Source organism: Alexandromys fortis, unplaced genomic scaffold (genome assembly GCF_014885135.2).
Source record: "Alexandromys fortis isolate MF-2015 unplaced genomic scaffold, M_Fortis_MF-2015_v1.1 scaffold_133, whole genome shotgun sequence".
NCBI classification, from domain to species: Eukaryota; Metazoa; Chordata; class Mammalia; order Rodentia; family Cricetidae; genus Alexandromys; species Alexandromys fortis.
This window is the reverse complement of record NW_026068030.1, coordinates 3,413,764-3,433,434: the sequence shown is the minus strand read 5'-3', so window position 1 is coordinate 3,433,434 and position 19,671 is coordinate 3,413,764. Positions and strand designations below refer to the sequence as shown.

The window sequence follows — 19,671 nt, the reverse complement described above, 5'->3', positions numbered from 1 at the left end:
GCAGCCCTATGTGGAAGTATCTCTAACATTCACATCAGGGATCAGGGATCATTGCAGAAGAGAGGATGTGAAGACTGTTAAAACCATAGGTGGTATGACTACATTGAAGCAGTGATTTCCAGACAGAACAGGAAGTAGAACACATAAGTTCACAGATGTTTTAACATCAGCCATAAGATCTGTGTAAACTCAAGCCATACAAAGTTTCAGTAGTTAGTTTTTATGGAATGAGGAACATGAAATGATCTCAGCAAATTTAACTATTTTTTGATGCCTTTTCCAATTCTTATTTTTCTTGTTCCTATTTTGGAAGATCTTCAGCTACATGCCTATACATACTTCACTTCTCCATTTCTGGACTTTGCTTTTTTGCTGGTCTTCATGCATTCTTACCCTCCTAGTTTATAGGATCTGTTTTACTTTGTTTAGTTATTTTCACACTTAATTGGAACTTTTACAGCATGACCTGGTTAAAATCAGCAGCTTCTTCTCCTTCTCATCTATTGGAATTAATTTATATTTTTTCTTTTTGCAATTTAAAAACTTATACATGCAATTGTCTTTTATTTACCATCTCTACAAAAATGAAAATAATTATTCTACAAATCCTATAGAAATTAGAATGGGTATGGCAACCTGGGGTGTGATTATAAATTATAAACTGAATAATTCATTTTGCTTTGTAAAGAAAAATTCAAGGCCTAATATCATGAAACTCCCCCAGCCTTTTCCCTTTTTTTTTCTCATCTTTGGATATAATTGCATCTATTGTGGAAAACATAACAGCATGCAATGAAGTATAATTAAAAGTAAATTTCTTTGCAGCTAGTACGATGCCAGCACAGGCACTGTGGCAGTCCAGACATAACAGAAAGGCAGTTGGGTGAAGCTAGCCAGGAGCTGCAGACTATTGCTAAAACCCTTTTAGTTGGTGCCCTGCCACTCTCACAGCAAGGCTATCTGTGAAGTGGGGAGAATAAAATCAGCAAACTTTACTGTGGGTATATCCAAATACATCTACATTTATATCTATGGTTTGTGTTTGCATCGGTGTGCTAAATACAGCACAGTGCTTCATGCATTAACTTTCCCCTGGTCTGGACCTCGCTATGTAGTTCATGCTGGTCTCAAACTTGTGGTACTTCGGACTGACATTACAAGCATGTGCCACCATGTCTGGCTTTAGAAATCATATTTTAAAGAATTTGGTAACTATGGTTTAAAGTTGAAATATGTAACACTGTATGAGTTATTAATTTCCCATCCACTTTGATATAAGGTACTCTCACATAAGTCATTTGAAATATATGAATTACTTATTAATGCTACATTTAAAGTATATTTATTATATTTTAAATTTTCAATGAAAATATAATTACATTATTTTACATTTCTCTTTTCTTCCTCCAACTCCTACCATGTCCATTAAATTCATGACCTTTCTTTTTATTATTTTAGCATACACACATGAATATAGAAGCATACCCTGATAGTTCTTTTAGTGTTGTTTGCATGTCCATGATTTTAGGGCTGACAACTTGGTATTGCATAACCCATTAGGGAGGTCGTCCCCGAGAAAGACTAATTCTCCCTCTACATTATTTTTAAATCACATTTTTATTTGCACACACACACATGTATGCATTATGTACGTTCATGACATGTCAGAGGACAAATTGTAGGATTCTGTTCTTTTCTTCTACCATGTGGGTGTTGAGGTTGCCATGATCAGCAGCAGATGCAGTATTTTCTGAGTCATCTCACTGGCCCTATTTATTTTAATATTTCAGGTGTTATTGTTTTTTAGTAAGTGGTGAAGCTTGAAATCATAGAACTGAAAATCCATTGGCAGTAAAAAATTAAACAGAAAGATTGTTTATGAGAGACATCTGAATTTTGGAGACTCATCACTTGTAAAGAAAGAAATGCGCTGGGATTGTAAATTGTAGGCTAGTTTTCTTTGCTTTATGTCTAAGAGCATCTAGACAATAATGAGGACCCTAAGAGAGACATACATGCATCTAATCTATGTGGTAAGTAGAAAAGGACAAGATCTCCTGAATAAATTAGGAGCATGGGGACCATGGGAGAGGGTTGGAGGGGAGGGAAGAGGAAGAGAAGGAAGCAGAGAAAATGTATAGCTCAATAAAATAAGTAAAAAAAGAAAAGAATATTCTCAAGATAAAAAATATATATTATATGTCCATGTTTGTGTGTGTGTGTGTGTGAATGTGTGTGTGTGTTACATGTTTGTGTGTGTGTGTGTGTGTGAATGTGTGTGTGTGTGTGCCATGGTAAATATAGAGGCATTTTCAACCTCCCCCAAAAGAAGGAAATGCTAATGGTTGGCTACACCTTGAAACATTCACAGAAATGAAGAGAAAGGCATTTTGCTGCTTGATTGTGCCATGATGGTTCCCCAGCAAATGCATAGGACCAGACTGAATTAGAAGTGGCACTCTCCCCAGGCTCTCAGGCACACACCAAACAAATACCACCACCCCCATGCTGTCTACAACATCCCCAGATGGATCTCAAAGGTTTCCAAAGAAATTTTACTAAGAAAGACAAGTAAATGAAACAGGGCCTCAAAAGATGTTCTCTGGAGAATGAAATACAATCAAAGGTGATGCTTGCAGCATTCAGAATTCTGAACTATTATTCTGTAATTGAAGCAAAATTTACGTGAACTAAACAAGGATCCTTGCATACTGGTGCTGAGCCAAACAGCTGGTCGAGAGTAGAGAACAAGCAGAATGACTTTTCTGAAAGATTTTCTTTATTCATGTCAGAGACTGGCTTTTTTTTTTTTAAATAAAATAATAGGTAAGAGAAGTCATTAACAGAAATCTCATTTGTATACAAGTTCTGCCAAATCATATTTCATGATTTTATTAATATAGAACACCACATCTATTTTCTTATTATCCTAAAAATTTGTTTACATTTGGTTTAATAACATTGAAGTATTTTGAAATAAACTTATTTCAGATAGTTGATAAGTCTAAAAGGCTAATGCTAATATTTGTCTTTTATTTTGTCATTTTTTGATATCCATTTTTGATAAAGTTTTGTACCATGTGTAGAAGATACATCTAACTTTCCGAAATGAAAAATGGAGTAAATAACTGTAGCAATTTCAAGCTTTTAAACTTTCCAACTCTTCTAATTACGTGAGAGATGTTGGCCAAAGTGTACTAGGAGAATGAAATCATTGTAGTGGATCATGTCAATTACTTAATGGGAAAATGAAAAGAAAAGAAATGTTAAAACTAATTATAGCATATTCAAAGTATCAAGATTAATTTCATTTCATGAAACATTGCATCAGTAGATATTGAGTATGAAATAAGATGTTTTCTTACTATGCTCTAACCCAAACCATTTGGAACACACAAACCATTGGGTCCACATAACCTAGAGCTCTTACTATGGAAGATAAAATGAAAAGATTCCCCATAGGGAACAGATGTTGCTCCAAAGGCTTGGTTAGCAGACCCTCATTTTTATTATTTGTTCCTAAAATCAGAGCACAAACATGCATCCACATGTCAGTGAATACTGTGTTCATTTCTTTAAAAAAATACAGTGGAAAGATTTTCTAAAATTGACTTTGAAACTTAGAAAATATTTCCATGGAAAGATAACTCAGTCTGAAAATTTGAGGTCACTCAGAGTTTGCTTAAATTAACACATTGAGCATTTTGCCAAGAACTACAATGAACAAAGAAGAGTCATCATGACTTGGAGGAAACGGTGTTAGGAGAATGGGAGCCATGTAGATTATTATCCTATTTGTTGTAAGAGTTACTTTAAATCAATACTCTATGACTGTATTGTAAAAGACAGAACAAAGGGAGTATAAATCACATGGATATATTCACTCTTACCATGGACTATATTATTAACTAAAATCAGAAAAAGTTACAATCATTCAACAACAACATATGAGAAACTGTGAATTGATCTCAGTGCCTTGTTCTGTATGTGTCCAACGAAATGCTATTGGTATTGTATTTAAAAAATGTTTGCAACCAAAGGTATTTTGAAAATGAAGCACAAAGAATTGATATTCTCACATTGGTAATGGCAGAAGTAATGTAGTACATGTGTAGTACCTTTGTTAAACCAAAGAGCAGGACTTAGGGTTCCCTTCTCAGTATTCCTGCATATGGTAAGTGATTTGTTCACTTGACTGAATTTAGTAAGATGCTGATGAAATTGTATTTTGTGAAACTCATCTGTAAAAACAAGATTCAACATTTTAAGTTTTAAAATTATTTTCTTCTAGATTTTTAAATATGTGTGTTTATATGTAATGTTTTCTTCTATGTAAATTTGTATGTGAGAGTTCACATTCATGTATATATATGTGGAGTCTATAGGTCAATTTTAGATGTAATCTTTAATTATACTCTATCTAATATTTTGAAAAAAAATATCTGCCACTGTACCAGAAGTTTGCCAATTGGCCACATTGGTGGGCCAGCCAATCCTAAGTATCCCCTTCTTCTATCATTAAGGGCACAACCACCATCAAACCTAGCTTTTGTATGAGTACTTGGAATCTAATATCATTTCTCCATGTTTTCATGGCAGGCATTTTACCATTAGCTGGATGCAAAGTGTTTTTAATGGCAATCTTTTCGTTTATAGGCACTCATTTTTCTAAAATGTTTGTAACGCAATATGGCCTTCATTCTTAGTACTTGTGGAGGGAAAGTACATGTTTGAAACATTACATGGAGCTAAGAGTCAGGCTTTAAAATAATCAGATATCATCTCAGTTTCCTTCAAGTTATACAATTTTTTGTCTAAATTGGCAAATATTCTAAAGTCCATTTTTCAGTCTTTAAGGAAAACATTTAAGGTTAATTGGCTGAATTTAGTTTTTGTTCTGCGGATGGATATTTTTTACACACTGTTTTAGTTTGATTCTTTTGTTGGTTCTTTGTCTTCTAATATTGTTTAAGTTATATAACATCTAGTAGACTCAAGTTAGACCAAATCAAACAAACAAGTTTAGTAATTGCTGTGTTGAAGATACTATTACTTCAAACACAATTATTTGGTTACATGGAAGCATATGAGCAAGTTAGTTTGCTTAGATAACGTCATGAGGGAGGACTACATACTAACACCTTTTTGTGCTTAGCTATTAGAAAAGAACCTTTAATCCTCACAGTAGATGCTTTTCAACTGTATAAATCATTTATGTATATTTGTTTTATCTTATTCTGGGTCTCTTGATATATTTTGTTTACTCTGAATCTCCCCAGCTGAGCTTACCAGAAGAAAAGGTGATTAAAAAAATTGGTTTATTAGTCATTTTAACTTCCCATGCAGGATAATTTAAAAAAAAAATCAGAATATAGACAGGGGTGTCCTGGCATTTCAATAATCCACATACAGCCCTTCAGAATAGCAATGCAGTGACGTACACAGAGTATGACATTACAGATGCACTGAACATATTGTATGAGGAGATAGGCTCTATCTTAGAGCATCTGTCTAAGAGCTAGTTCATGCAGTAAGTCCTGTACTTGAGAACCATTCCTGGAACAGCTCTTCCAGAAGATATGAAAGCTCAAGATACAGGAAGACTATGTATGGCTTCAATACTCCAGGAGTTTGAAGCCTAGGGAAGAGATGAAGAAATGAGATGAATAATGTAATTCAGTGTGTGGGTGTCCTGGTGTCTGCAAAATACTTACAGAGTAAGAATATCCTATTTCAAAATGCGGCAGAAGTTGCACACCTGATTTATCTGTCATGATTTCCTTTCTTTGTAATTGACATATCTGTACTAAAATGCTCAGTAAATGCTGCTTTCTTGCCCCCAACCTGCATCTGCATTGTTATTTGCAAGTTAAACATTGCTGTTTTCTCTGTGCCCTGAATGCAATATGACCAACCATCATGCTTCTGCAGCCATCATAGAATGTTCCCTCAAATCATTAGCACAGACAAAGTCTTCTATCTCTGTTTCTTTTGCTTGGCATTTTGTACACCACAGTAACATGTAACTAATATTCCTATTTCAGGGAACAACGAGGGAAACTTGGTTAAAAATGTATCAGTCTTCCAACTTGCACCTAGATTTTTGGGTAATAACATCTCACTTTTCAGAGTCATCTTTTCTAATACCATATCAATCTAAGAAAATGTTTTACCTTGTGACACCATAACAATGCTCATTTAAACAATGCAAAATGCAGTCATGCCAACCTTCCCTCCGTTGACATATATACTTAGCTATTCTGTTTTGTTTTTATCTCTTATTTACTTTTACTTAACAACCGACAAATGTCTACGAGTGACACTTTGGATTGAGGCAATTAACCATCATTTTAAACTGACAATTATATTAATATAATCTTATAACTAGTAGTAAAAGCTATTTGAAATCTTTTGAGGTCAAAATATACTAAGCGCTGTCTTGTCATTATAAACATTGTTTACTTTTACATTTAAAATATGTATGCTGAGGTATGACTATTTCTCTACTAAATATGATGCAGTATCTAGAAGGATTAGAAGATTCACATGGTATAATTCAAAGTCAACCAATTTTCTTTCTTGCCCATACCCTAGACTCGACATTTCTCTTAAGCAGAGTATAGTGCAATTAAGGAAGATGGAAAGTATTGTGAGCCTTTAGTGCCCATAAAAAATATCAAAACGAAAGGAGAAGGAGGGGGAGGAGGAAGAAAAGGAGGAGAGAGAGAGAGAGAGAGAGAGAGAGAGAGAGAGAGAGAGAGAGAGAGAGAGAGAGAAACAGCCTCCACTTTGCCTTTTAGAAACATGTCAATCAGATTCCACTGACCTGAGGAGATGTCGATTTGGCTTGTCTTGCTCTGTGTGGTGTTGATGTGGACGCTCACTTTGCTCTCCACAAGGTCAATCTCCACATTGCCTAAGTTATCTGCAAATTGACTGAAGAGCAGGAGACCACTGGGATTCCATGTCCTGAACTGGAAACTGACCGAGAACAGGTCCTGATTAAGTCTGCCAGGCACCTCCAGGTAGCTTGTAGCATTGAAGAAGACTGGTACTGTGTAGGGTTCCACACAAGAGAAACTCAGATTCCCCTAGAAGCAAACAAATGTCTATGTGAGGCTACTGAATAAGAGATGGCTATACAAATACTCAAGGAGTAATGGAGCCTGTGCCAAACTTAAGGGCTAGCATCTCGGCCTGATTCTGTGGATGCATGGATTTTGATGGAACTTCCTGTAGTGTTAGAACCAATGTGCATAGCTGAACTTTTAGTTCAGAGTGTAGCAATCAACACCTTTCAAAGGACTGACAGCTTATTAGCATGCTGTGATGGGAAGACCACATGATGGTCTTCTTCTTTCATTTTGTAATCATATTTTAAGGACTTTGATGACACTTTTACCTCTATCTCACACATATATATATGCATATATTATATAATGTAATATATATGCACCAGGAGGGTGTTAGTGTGAGAAGGCAGGGAATCTGCGGGACCATGAGCAAATTTCACTGAAATAAAAGCTACTAATGTCTTTGAGCAAATTCTTTATAAAACATTAACTTTGTAGCGATGGTAACAAAATGTTCTACTTCATGATTTTTCCTAATGCTTTCAGTCTGTGTGCATATTTTGCCACAAAATTATTCTGTGGTTGTCTACAAACAATTTACTAAAATAGTCTTGTAGATGCTTTATACTTTGTAAAATATTTTGGCTAAGCAAAGACTTTTCTAGTTTCAGCATACTTTGTAGTTAGAGTTGCCTTAGTAATGAGGCCCCCTGGTTGGTGCTCTGTAGTCTGAGTACCACACATCTCAGAACTAGCGGTGAACTAGAATTTATTTTTTAAAATTAAAATAATAGAAATGTTAATCTGACGCCTTGCTTTCTACATTTTTCCCCAAAGTCTCAATTTTTCAGAAGAGTGAAAGGATCCCTGTGACATTATATCCAAAGCTTACAAGCTTAAAAAGTGTGTGTTTGTGTCTAAGTGTGTACTAGTGTGTGTGTGTATGTGTGTGCAGTGTTTGTGTGAGAGCACTTAATATATGGACTGTTTGTGTTTGTGGGAGTGAATAGTATGAGGCATGTATGTTTGTGTGTATTTGTATACATAGTAGGTGGTATATGAGCATATAATATAGTGTTTTGTACATAGAATATGGAGTATGTGCATGTGTATGTATATTAATTGCTATGCTAGTGCATGTGCCTATATGCATATGTCATATGCGTGTCTTTATGTATTACTGTATGTGGCATACGTGTGTATGTGACTAGTACATAGTATCTTGTGTTACTATGGGATCTATGTATGTGTATGACATGTGGGTATGTATGTGCTTGTGTAAATATGGTAAATATTGTATATATTGGCCAGCAGATACATATTATGTATTATATATATATATATATGTTTAGTGGTTTGAATAAAAATGGCCCGCAGAGGTTCATATATTTGAATGAGATAATCACCAGAGAGTGTGATTGTTTGAAAGGATTAGAAAAATTGGGAGGTGTGGCCTTGTCAGAGGAAGAGTGTTACTGGGGGTGGGCTTTGAGGTTTCAATAGCCCATGCTAGGCTCAGTCTCTGTCTCTTTTCTTCTGCCTGCAGATGAAAGATGTAGCTCTCAGCTAATGTTTCAGCACCATGCTCCCACCGAGTTCCCCACTGTGATAGCTGACTAGCCTCTGAAATTGTAAACAGAGCTACAGGAAAGACCCACGATAAACATTTGTTATTATTTTGGGGGCTATCTAGCAGTACACAGAGATGCCAGCTGCTGAATAATTTTCATTATTTGACCTTCTTCAGAAATCTGAAACCAGTCCCCGCAGGACTCAGAAGAAATTCAGCATGAGCGTTTGTGACTCACTCTTTGGTTGCCCCCCAAAACAAAAGTTATCTTATTTAATCCATTATTTAACTATTACACTAATACTTCTCTTATATAACCTTAATATTCTTCTTTGACAGTTCCATGTATTATATAATTCATTCTGGTTACCTCATCACTCTCTTCCAATCTTTCTCCATCCTTGTCAGTTTGCCCTTCTTTTTATGAATCTCTGATGGACAGTTTAAAACCTCTGGACACAAAGGGTACCTGACTCAAATTCAATGTGCATTCTGAGTATGTCAGATACTCACTTTTGGCCTACATCTGTTTTATACTGTGGTACTGAACCCAATCAGGGTGAAACAGGCTAAATGTTTGTTGTTATTCAATGCCCCATAAAAAAAAATTCATGTGAATTTAAAATGGATCAATATTTTGGGCTCTTACCACATTTGATGGCTCTAATTTCTTCCTCCGGGCGAGATCAGTGATGTTGACGCCATTGTAGTTAACGCTTTCCATGCAACCCTTAAAATTCTTCCGATTATTGGAACTTGGCTTTCCAGAGAAAGGTATGCCTCCAAATGTTATCTTTGAGAAAATTTAAATGTAAATGTTTATACCTTCTTATAATAAACTATGTAAAGTTGTAAATACAATCAATGTCAGGCACCTTTATCTCAGTCAAAAAAAAAAGAGGAAACATTATATCTTGCCTACAAAATCTTTTGCTCATTACATTATGTTGTTACTGAAATGCATAATGAAATCATTAATTCCAATAATTAGATTATAACTTGACCAATAAAATCGCAAGCTTCCCTTGCAGTTTTTAAACACCAAAGGCATTTTATGAATTGCCTTGAGAACATCTTAAAAAGATTTTATCTAGTAACTTTATTTTATCAAGGAATATTAAAACTATATATTCCTATTTATCATTCAAAGACATGTTACCAATAAATGCCTCTAGTAATCTCAAGACAACCATCAATAATATAATAAACTGATAAAAATGTAACCTAAAGCAAGGATTATTGTATTTACCCTCTGTGGGCTTTGTGAAGTCTAATGGCTGCTCGAGTCAAAGGTTCATTAGAATTATTTCGTGTATAGAAAACAGCTGAAAAGTACCATTTGTGTATGGATTAGGGACTTTGTCGGGCACAGTGGCTGTAAGTGGGGCCGTCAAATTTTACCCACTTTATAAATCTTGCAGACCTTCAGGATGAGACCAACCCTTCTTAATGTCCTCCTTTGGGTATTACTATTACAGTGGGTATGTTTGCCACTATGTACATCACACCACTGTCCTCCTTTGGGTATTTCTGTTATAGTTGATATGTTTTCCCCACTGTGTACTTCTCACTAGTTACAAATTCTGTAGACTTAATACAGATGATGCAAAATTACACTTAATCCTTACTGCTCGGAGTATTCACTACTAATAGTGAATTAGTAAGTAAACTCAATGTCTAATTTTAGGTATGCTTCTTTTATGTATGCAGTTAGACAATTTCTATGAAGCAGACTTTTCCTTTACAGAGTCATCATTTTCAATTTTCTCTTACAGTTTATAATTTGAAAGCAATTGTTGAGGCCTTTTCAAGAGTGAGGGCTTTATATTTGACATAAGGCAAGGATGTGCAACATTCTAGGAGGCTCCTGAGGAAATTATGTTCCATTATTTGGTGCTATGGCATTTGAAATGCTTAATTAGTTTTAGTGAAAAAGACAAATTAATGGTGTTTTACGAAACAATGTTTTTAAAAAGGCCTCACTTAAAATAGAATTAAGTATTATTAATCATGTTCAGCTGAATATATATCACTTGCAATGAGTTCATACATGAGAGGAGAAGTTAAGAATAAATCAAAACATGCAGAATAAAATAAAGAATCCTCAAAAGGAAAAATTTAATAAAAATTATAGAAATAATTGAGAAAATATTTGAAAACCTCCAGAACCCTGACCTTGCTAGGTACTCTGAATGTGATACCAACATTGATGGCAGTAGCCACAATGCTAAAATGAAATGCTATGTAGCTGTTTCCAGTTTCTTTGCCAATTACTTTTAGGGAACTCATAGTGATCCATCCCAAGTTTTCTTTAAAAAAATATTAGTAATATTATTGCATGAATGTGTGTGTGTCTGTGTGTGTGTACATATCTGCATGCATGACACATATGTGGAGGTCAGAGGACAACTAGTGAAGATGGTTCTTTCCTTCCGTCACATGGATCCCAGAGTTGAACTCTTTTCCTCAGACTTGGCAGAAAGAGCTTTTCTTTGCCAAGTTCTCTCACTGGCTCACAAAATCTGTTTGGTGCTGGCAACATCACATTTTGAAATCATTGTTATACTTGTTTCACATTACAGATTGGTTCCTCTGTGCACACGGTTTCTTTAATCGAGGCTTCGTCTTTCCTCTGGGAGGATGACTCAAATGCACCAGAAGCTTCTTCTGCTTTCAGTAACCAGGGGTGTGTGTTCGTGGGCAATACTGTGCTGAAGCACTGCAGGTGAGAGAAGTGGGATCTTGCCCAGTTTCATTACAGAAGCAATCACACATTAGTTTGCCATGTATTTTTCTTGTCATATCATGTCATTAATTAAATGTAGTGTTGGACCACCACATTTTTAGGTATCCTAAAATTATGCTGATAAACCCTTTTTCAATTACCAGATTAAAAATCCTATTTGGGAGTTTCTTTCTTTGGTCTCAGTAAGAATACTACCACTTTTAACTCTTATTAGCCAGTTAACTGGGTATGAACTACTTAAACATTATAGCAGGTGCTGGCAGATACCTCTAGTGTACTTTCTCTATATCCTTTTTAGGATGGAGTAATGATTCTCTCCAGGTAGCTCTGTCATCCTCAAATCAACATATATAGCATTTACCAACCGCTGTGGGAGTAGAGCTCTTACAGTATTTCATTGGTAGGATGTATGTCATCCTGAGCTCATAAAGGGCGACGGAAGAGTTTTAAACCTATTTCTCTGCCTGATGGTCATGATAACCATAGGAATGCAAATGTCCTTCTTGGAGTCATTTACCACCAGGTTAAAAAAATGGAAGAGAGAAGTAGATTGCACACTGGAATGGTATTTAAATTATAGCTAATTGCAAAAGGAGATGGATCCCTTCATGTGAAAGGATAAACATGCATCTGTTATGAAAGCATATGTACAAATATGTTTCCATGTATATATATATGTATGTTTATATAAATCTTAACTATGGATACACACACACACACACACACACACACATATATATATATATATATATATATGTTTTTTTATCACATGATCTTAGGAGACATATTATCTTATTTTGTTATTATATTATGGGAATATGAATTACTCATATCACACAACCAGTAAGGGTCAGAAATATATTCAAACTCAGGCTTCCAGCTCTGCTTGAGGGTATATGGTTGATTTTCTCTGTGACTATAGTGTGTTGATAAGTATAAAAAGAGCAGTAAGAGTCACTTCCTTTATCCCATGCAGAGATGTATTACACAAAATTATAGCATCTCATTCAAAGTACTGTAAGTGGCATTTAAATGAAGAACAGATCAAGTCAAATATTGGATTACTGCCTTGTCCTTTAGTTTCCTTGATTTGGAAGAAAATAAAACATATATTCTTTCCATCTCAGGCTACCATGTAGTTAGCAGTATGACTGCTGACAGTGATTTCCCCACTTCATGGTGTAATAACACCACAGAGAAGAGCAGAGAGGGGAAATTTTGGGGTCACTTTCACACACAATAGCCATGTCAACATTGTACCTTGTCAAAGGTACAAAGTAGTACATCACTTCTCTTTGCTAATGTACATTGTCGCAAATGGAGGCAGGTGTATTCTGTTTACACCCACTCAGTACAATCTAACTCACAGCATGGAATTCACGGTGATGAGGTATTCACACTATTACAGTTTAAGAATCAGACCGGTGTCCGCTATGTTCACCGAGACCAGTTTTGACCCAGGCTTTTTCAGACCCAGGCCAGCTGGCCTTGGTGAGATCCTGAACATAGCGGACAAGGAGGACTACTGAGACCTCAAGAACAATGGCAATGGGTTTTTGATTCTACTGGACCTATTGGTTTCGTGGGAGCCTAAGCAGTTTCCTGGATGCTCACCTTACTAGACCTGGATGGAGGTGGGTGGTCCTTGGACTTCCCACAGGGCAGAGAACCCTGATTGCTTTTTGGGCTGACGAGGGAGGGGGATTTAATTGGGGGAGGGGGAGGGAAAGGGGAGGCGGCGGTGGGGAAGAGACAGAAATCTTTAATAAATAAATTAATTAATTAAAAAATAAAATAAAATAAAAATCAAAAAAAAAAAAAAAGAATCAGACTGGTGTATCCCTCCTTTTCCACTCAGTGAGAGCTTCCGAGAGCTTTAAACACACCCCTGCTGATCTTCAGTGGCCTTTGCCTCAGTCCACTCTGCAAGAACTGAAGTCAAGTAGTTTGAGGGGAGCAGAAGACAGTCTTTGTGAACATGAGAAGAATAGCTCTTTTATCCTTTATACTAGAGTTTAATTCTTCAATATGAATTTTATAAAATGTGTGTTATGTTAGATTGGAAGTTAATTTTACCATCCTGTGTGGTAGGAATCTACTTTCTCTGTTGATACAGCAAAGAGATATGGATAACAGTTCTGATACTGACTCTTACTTAATAGGCCCCAGAGTTCTTTAAATAATACATAAAGTATATTTACTACATAGTATAAAATACAAAAGTAGACACAGCCAATTTCACTATGACCCATGACAATAGCTGCTGTTCCCAAAATGAAGGGCACTAGACACTAGCTTATCAATGAGAAATAATAATTCAATTCTTATTATTTTTCAGTAAATTTATGTTTCCCCCAGTACCTCTTCTGGTAACTCTGTTACACTCATTCCAGCCAATAGATGAGACTCCCAAATATGAGACTATGTTATACACAGAACAATTTGAGACACTGTGAAATCCTAGAACAGTTGACCTCATGTAGATTGTGTTGCGTGTGCATGAATATGCACAGATTTCATCAGAAACTCAATAGGGTCTGTGACCCCAAATCTCTAATTATGGTTTTTGAAAATTGGAATTATGTTTGCCCATGGCTAATGCTTCAAGATGTCTCCTTATTCTGTGATACTTCAAAGTTTATTAATGGAAGATGAATAATTCATCTGCAAGTTCTCTATCACACTAGAGCAGTAAGTCACAAGAGATGCAGTATCAACTTGCAGGAGATTCAAATTTCTTAGACTTTCATATTCTTTCACCATTAAAAGAATTATTTTAGTTTTGAGATTATAATATAATTATATCACTTCGCCCTTCTCTGTTCTCCCTCCAAATCCTCTTATCTGTCCCACATACTTTCCTTCAAATTCACAGCTTCTATTAATAATCATTTGTTGGTGGATATTTAGGCTAAAATTTATATTTCTAAGTTAATATGTCTCCACTGACATATAGAATATATTTATAGCTAACAATTCAGGTTCTTTTTATCAATAATTTTATGATGAGCATATTTTGTATAATTAAAATTTTAAATGTAGTTGGAGGGTAATACACATATAATGTGCACATAAATTTCTGCTGCCTCAAATGTAGATTTCAAGAAACATAAAGATTCATAGAAACCTCAAAGCTTGTCCCAATGTATACTAAATCTTTCAAGGAATTACAATTCTTAGCATCTCTTGGAAACTATGTAAAACACTGCCTGTGGGGCTGGAGAATCCAATATTGGGTCTTGCCCTGTTTTGTCTCATGACTTCCTGTTGGGATAAGGTTTAGAGTAAGATATACAGTATGGAAGTCGACCAGAAAAATAACACCAGCATCAAATTAGAACCCAAATTTGAAAAAAAGTATTCAAGTATCCTAATGTTGTTCATTATCACAGTATTTATGAAAATTTTCAAATGGCTATCAAATTATTAGAATGTAAGTTTTAAGTAATTTGAACAACCTAGGCTCAGAATACTTTGGAAGAATATTAAAATCTACTAGTTCCATGAGGTAGGAAAATTTGGCAGCGTTTAGCTGAGTGACATGCCATGCTTTTTATTTTGCTTGGGTACTTGCTGCTACTGAATATGCAATGCTTTCAAATTACTCTAATTAAAAAATATTACAAAGGATTTACCCATATATACTATTAAGAGATGTGATGGACTATGTTGAATGACTCTGATAATTTACTTTAAATCTAATATATCAACTTGAATGTTATAAAATTATAACATATGCATATATACACATGGGTATATATTAGGTATCAAGGTGATCATTAAGTTTCTTAAAAGTCATATCTTTTCATATTTATTTAGGTGCATATGTCTATGGGAATTCACATGCACCATTGTGCTTGTTGAGATTAGATGACAGCTTGTTAGAGTCTACACTCTTTGCCCCTAAGCATACCGTAATTTATTCAATTTAGGGTTGAATTATTTAAAGTGCCAGGCACAACAGTATGTGCCTTTACCTTCTGAGTAATCTCATTGGACCAGAGTATTTTAAAAATATTTTGTTATTTAGAAATTAAAATGTATATTAATGGACAATTCTTTAAGATATTCCAGATTTTACTTTATTTCTTTTATGACAACTCTGTCTGAGCAAATGGTTTAGTGAAAGATCTATCAGAAGTCATGAGTATATAAATAATATAAACTAGAAGTGAAGATATTTTTATTCAATATACTACAAAAAACAAGTGAACCTTCCAGATATCACATACTGCATAGCCTCAGGAGTAATAGATGTCATAATTCATTGCCAGTTTTGATGGTTGGAACTAATGATCCCTGTGAAAAGGCTTGGTACTTAGGATGTTGGAGGTGGAAGGATACATGAATTTCTAGTAGCTGAAACCCAGGTGCAAGTCTGTTTGAGCATACTCTCCAAAGGAATTGCAGCCGAGTCCAGAGGGGACGGAGGGCACCAAGAAAACTGGGCCTTTGGAACACAAGAGAATCAATGCACATATGAAGCCATAGTGACTGAGACAGTGAGCACAGGGCTAGCACCGATGGGGTCCTAGAGCTGAAAAGAGAAGTAAACACATACGCCTATCCCTAATCCAGTTTCCTATTTCTTAATTTATATAATTAGAAATAATTCTATTCCTAATTAATAACCACTTGTAAATGATAATTTAGTTCTCCCAAAACGAAGTCTCACTGTTGAAACAAATTACTTTTAAGGGTAGCTGCATGCCTAGAAGTAGCTGGCCAACAGAAAATGCACTAAACAGTATCTCTGGAGGTTTCTTGTATCGTAATGTCATGCCAGGGATTTCCTTCATTTTTTAAGTTTTATTTTATTTTCAACTTCTCTCTTCTATTCATATATGCATTATCTCTCTTATACCCTATAGGTCCTTTTTGTGTATATTATGGCTTCCAGTTTAGTGCTTTTATAGGGTTCCTGAGTGTGCAAATGAGTGGGTCTCTGTATCTATATCTGTTTCTTGCCTTTTCTTGGACTCTTTTCCTTCTAATCATTTTGTCCTATTTCAATGTGTTATTTTTATTTTATTATTATCCCTTATAAGCCTGTTTTCTTTATATTGTTTTTAGAATATTTTATTTATTTATTCATTATGCATATAGTGTTTGACTGCATGCTAGAAGAGGGCACCACCAATGTTATTGTAGATGGTTGTCAGCAACCATGGGGTTACTGGGACTTGAAAGCAGTACTCCTGGAAGAGTACAGTGCTCGTAACCTGTCTCTATCTCTCCAGCCCCACCTGTTTGTTTTGTAATGAGAGGAAAAGGGGGAAGGGATCTGAGGGTGAAACTGGGAGAAGCAGGGGAAGGGGAAGCCATAATCAAAATATATGATGTGAGAAATAAAAGAAATTTTTAATAAAAGGGGAAATTATTCAATTAAATATATATTATATAATATGCACTACAATTACACATATAATTTGTTAAGTAAATTTAAAGATATTTGTTTTCTATAGAGAAGGAAGGGGAATGGGCTTGAACAGATATGTAATTAATGGTAAAATGATAGTAGAATATGCATTATCTCCTCCTTTATCACAATCACACATCCTCAAGTTTACCTCATAATCCAAGTCCAGGTAGTCAAACTCTCCATTGGTGCGGAAATGCTGCATGCTCCTGTCCAATGTCAGGTTAATGCTCCGTCCCTGGCGCTCAATGAGCACAGAGTGCCAGTGGTGATCATCCAGTAGGCTTCCTGATGTCACGGATGTGTGGCCATAGATGGGGCCAAGCTGGTTGCTTCCTAAGTAATGGGAGAAAAAGAGAAGTAAGACATTGTCCACATGACCCATCCTGCAAAGGGGCGTATCTTCCTTTTCCAATACACAGCTTTGTCTATTGAAGCTGGTATAGGAGAGTCAGGATTTTTACAGGAGATATAAATAAAAGCTACTGAAAGTAAGGAAATGCTTGTTCTTTTAAAAAGAGAATGCAAATGTTTTTGTACAGTGTTATGAATTCTTCTAAGTTTTGGTGGGTGGATATCTCATGGGCTCAGATGCCAGAAGTGCCGTCATGTTAGCTTGATGTTCAGATGGGAACAAGCTGGTCATTGCTCTGAGTCTGGTTGCTGACATACAAAATGTGGAGAAAAATCCTTGTTTCTTCATGGATAGTGATGAAATCAAAAATATCTGGTGATAATGATGTGTGTGTGTGTGTGTGTGTGTGTGTGTGTGTGTGTGTGTGTGTGCAGGTGTTCTTCTATATGGTAGGGAGACCAGAAAGACAAGAGGAGAAATAGAGGAATAGGTCTAAGTAGCAAGGTTGTCCTGGGTTTTATTATTGGAAACAGACTCACAGACGAAGTGTCTACTATTGACTGATGGCTCTAAAGAGTAGCAGTAGGTGTTTGAGTAGATATATTTCTACTGCTGTCATAAATCCCAGCCAGCTAATAAAACTTTGAAAGGAAACTACTTTCCAGTGAAATGGTAATGAACTCTTTTTGGCGAGGTCATAGAGCGAGCAACGTGTTTCACAAAGGTAATGTCACATCTCTATAAACCACAGTCGATTTTCAAAGGTTACTCTACGTGTTACATTAGAGAAAAGTAAGAGAAAGTGGCTCTGAAAAAAATAAATATCTTGGGCTGGAAAAAGAGTTCAATGGGTAAAAACACTTGCTCTCCAACTGACCCCCTAAGTTTGATTCCTGGGAGTCACAATATAGGAAAGATTAGACTGTTTTGATTTTCCTCTGACTTTCACACATACACTGTGATAGACATGTGCTTCCCTCCTTGTGCCCATGTGAAATACATTTTAAAAATTAAAATAAAAAATGTCTTTAGACACACCTCAAATATGGCATGTATGTACACTCAGGTATTTTACACATGCTTTTATTTGGCTCCAATTTTCTACAATGAACTTTTCCCTTCCATCCTACAGGGTCATGTGTTACAGAGTTTCAAGCCCCTGCAGCCTCAAAACAAATGCCTGTTCATGATTACAGATGAAGAACATTATGAAGAATAAACAAGGAAAATGAAATGCAAATTATTTTCTCCACTAAAAATAGTTTCATCTATTTCATTCTAGATGTTTTTCCATATACAACCACTTAATTATTCATATGTATGCTGATACATATTCAGGTATATACATATTTAATGTGAAACCTTTGATATAGTAGTTCTGCTTTTTGAGGAGGCTGGATAGTCTAGCTGCTTCTTGCTGTGCTGCAAAGTTGCCTTTTCATTGGATAAAAGAGCACATCCACTGTAGGTCACTGTAAAATTTAGATGAAATCATCCTTCACCTGACTCTGGACAGCACATTCCTTTACCACACGTCCAGTCTTTTCCACTGACAAGATTTTCATGTCTTTTGACCTACATCTAGGAATGGATACAAGTGAGTTGAACTACTACATTGAGACTTACGATACCATTTTTATCCTGAATTGTAGAATTCTCATTACCACATTTTACCATGGAAAATCTCACAGACTCTGCCTACAAGCACTTAGCCCCTGTGCAAACACCTACTTTAAGAGGTTACAAGACAGTCATCCATCGGGTTCATCTGCTATCACTAGGAAACCTATGGAAACTTTTTTCTGCTAATAGTGTTGAGTGTAATTTCTTTTCCATTCATGTTTCCAAGAGCTATTTCAAGTCTTCTGTCCATGCTGGAGGAGAAGTTACTTTACACTGATTTATTTGAGGGTTCTGTGCTCATCCCTCACTGGATTTTGTTTTTTGTTTGTTTGTTTGTTTGTTTGTTTTTTGTTTTGTTTTGTTTTCCGAGACAGGGTTTCTCTGTAACTTTGGGTCCTGTTGCCATTAATGTCCAGACCCTCACTGGATTTTATGCATTTCCCATGTGTTTCTTCTCCCTAGTGCTGAAGGGTCCCTCAGTGTCATCTTGATCAGAAGTCTATCCTTATGAAGGGAATCAGTCTGTGCCATGTTGGCCAGTCTCTTGGTGGAGAACCAAGGCCACTGGCAGCCTTCTCACTTTCCACAGCACCAAATCCATCTTTTTCAAGTTGTCCCAGCATCAAGCCAACTACAGGAAATATCCCCCAAAGCTTTCTTTACAAAAGTGATAATTCCACCATTGTCTTAGATCCGGTCTCTGGGGTTTTCCATTTGCTTTTCCCTGTGACTTTGTGTGCCAAGAGTTGTATAGATCTAACATACAACATGTGGTTGGTGGTTGTGCTAATCTTCTGGGGTCACGGCAGGAATAGTCCAGTGGTTGCCTGGACGGTAAGTAGACTATAGGCCAGGGACTCTGACTCCACATCACTCAAAGTGCCA

At 35.9% G+C, this 19,671-nt stretch overlaps 1 protein-coding gene across 1 annotated transcript in view; it reads right to left on the bottom strand.

Moving 5' to 3' along the window:
* Cntnap2 (contactin associated protein 2) overlaps window positions 1–19,671 on the bottom strand; it is a 1,600,222-nt gene that overhangs the window by 1,166,496 nt on the left and 414,055 nt on the right. Inside the window, exons 7-9 of the mRNA XM_050164469.1 lie at window positions 16,960–17,144; window positions 9,293–9,436; window positions 6,827–7,091 (exon numbers count right to left, since the gene is read on the bottom strand). Of these exons, the coding sequence (XP_050020426.1) occupies window positions 6,827–7,091; window positions 9,293–9,436; window positions 16,960–17,144 (594 nt within the window). The remainder of the gene's footprint in view (window positions 1–6,826; window positions 7,092–9,292; window positions 9,437–16,959; window positions 17,145–19,671) is intronic.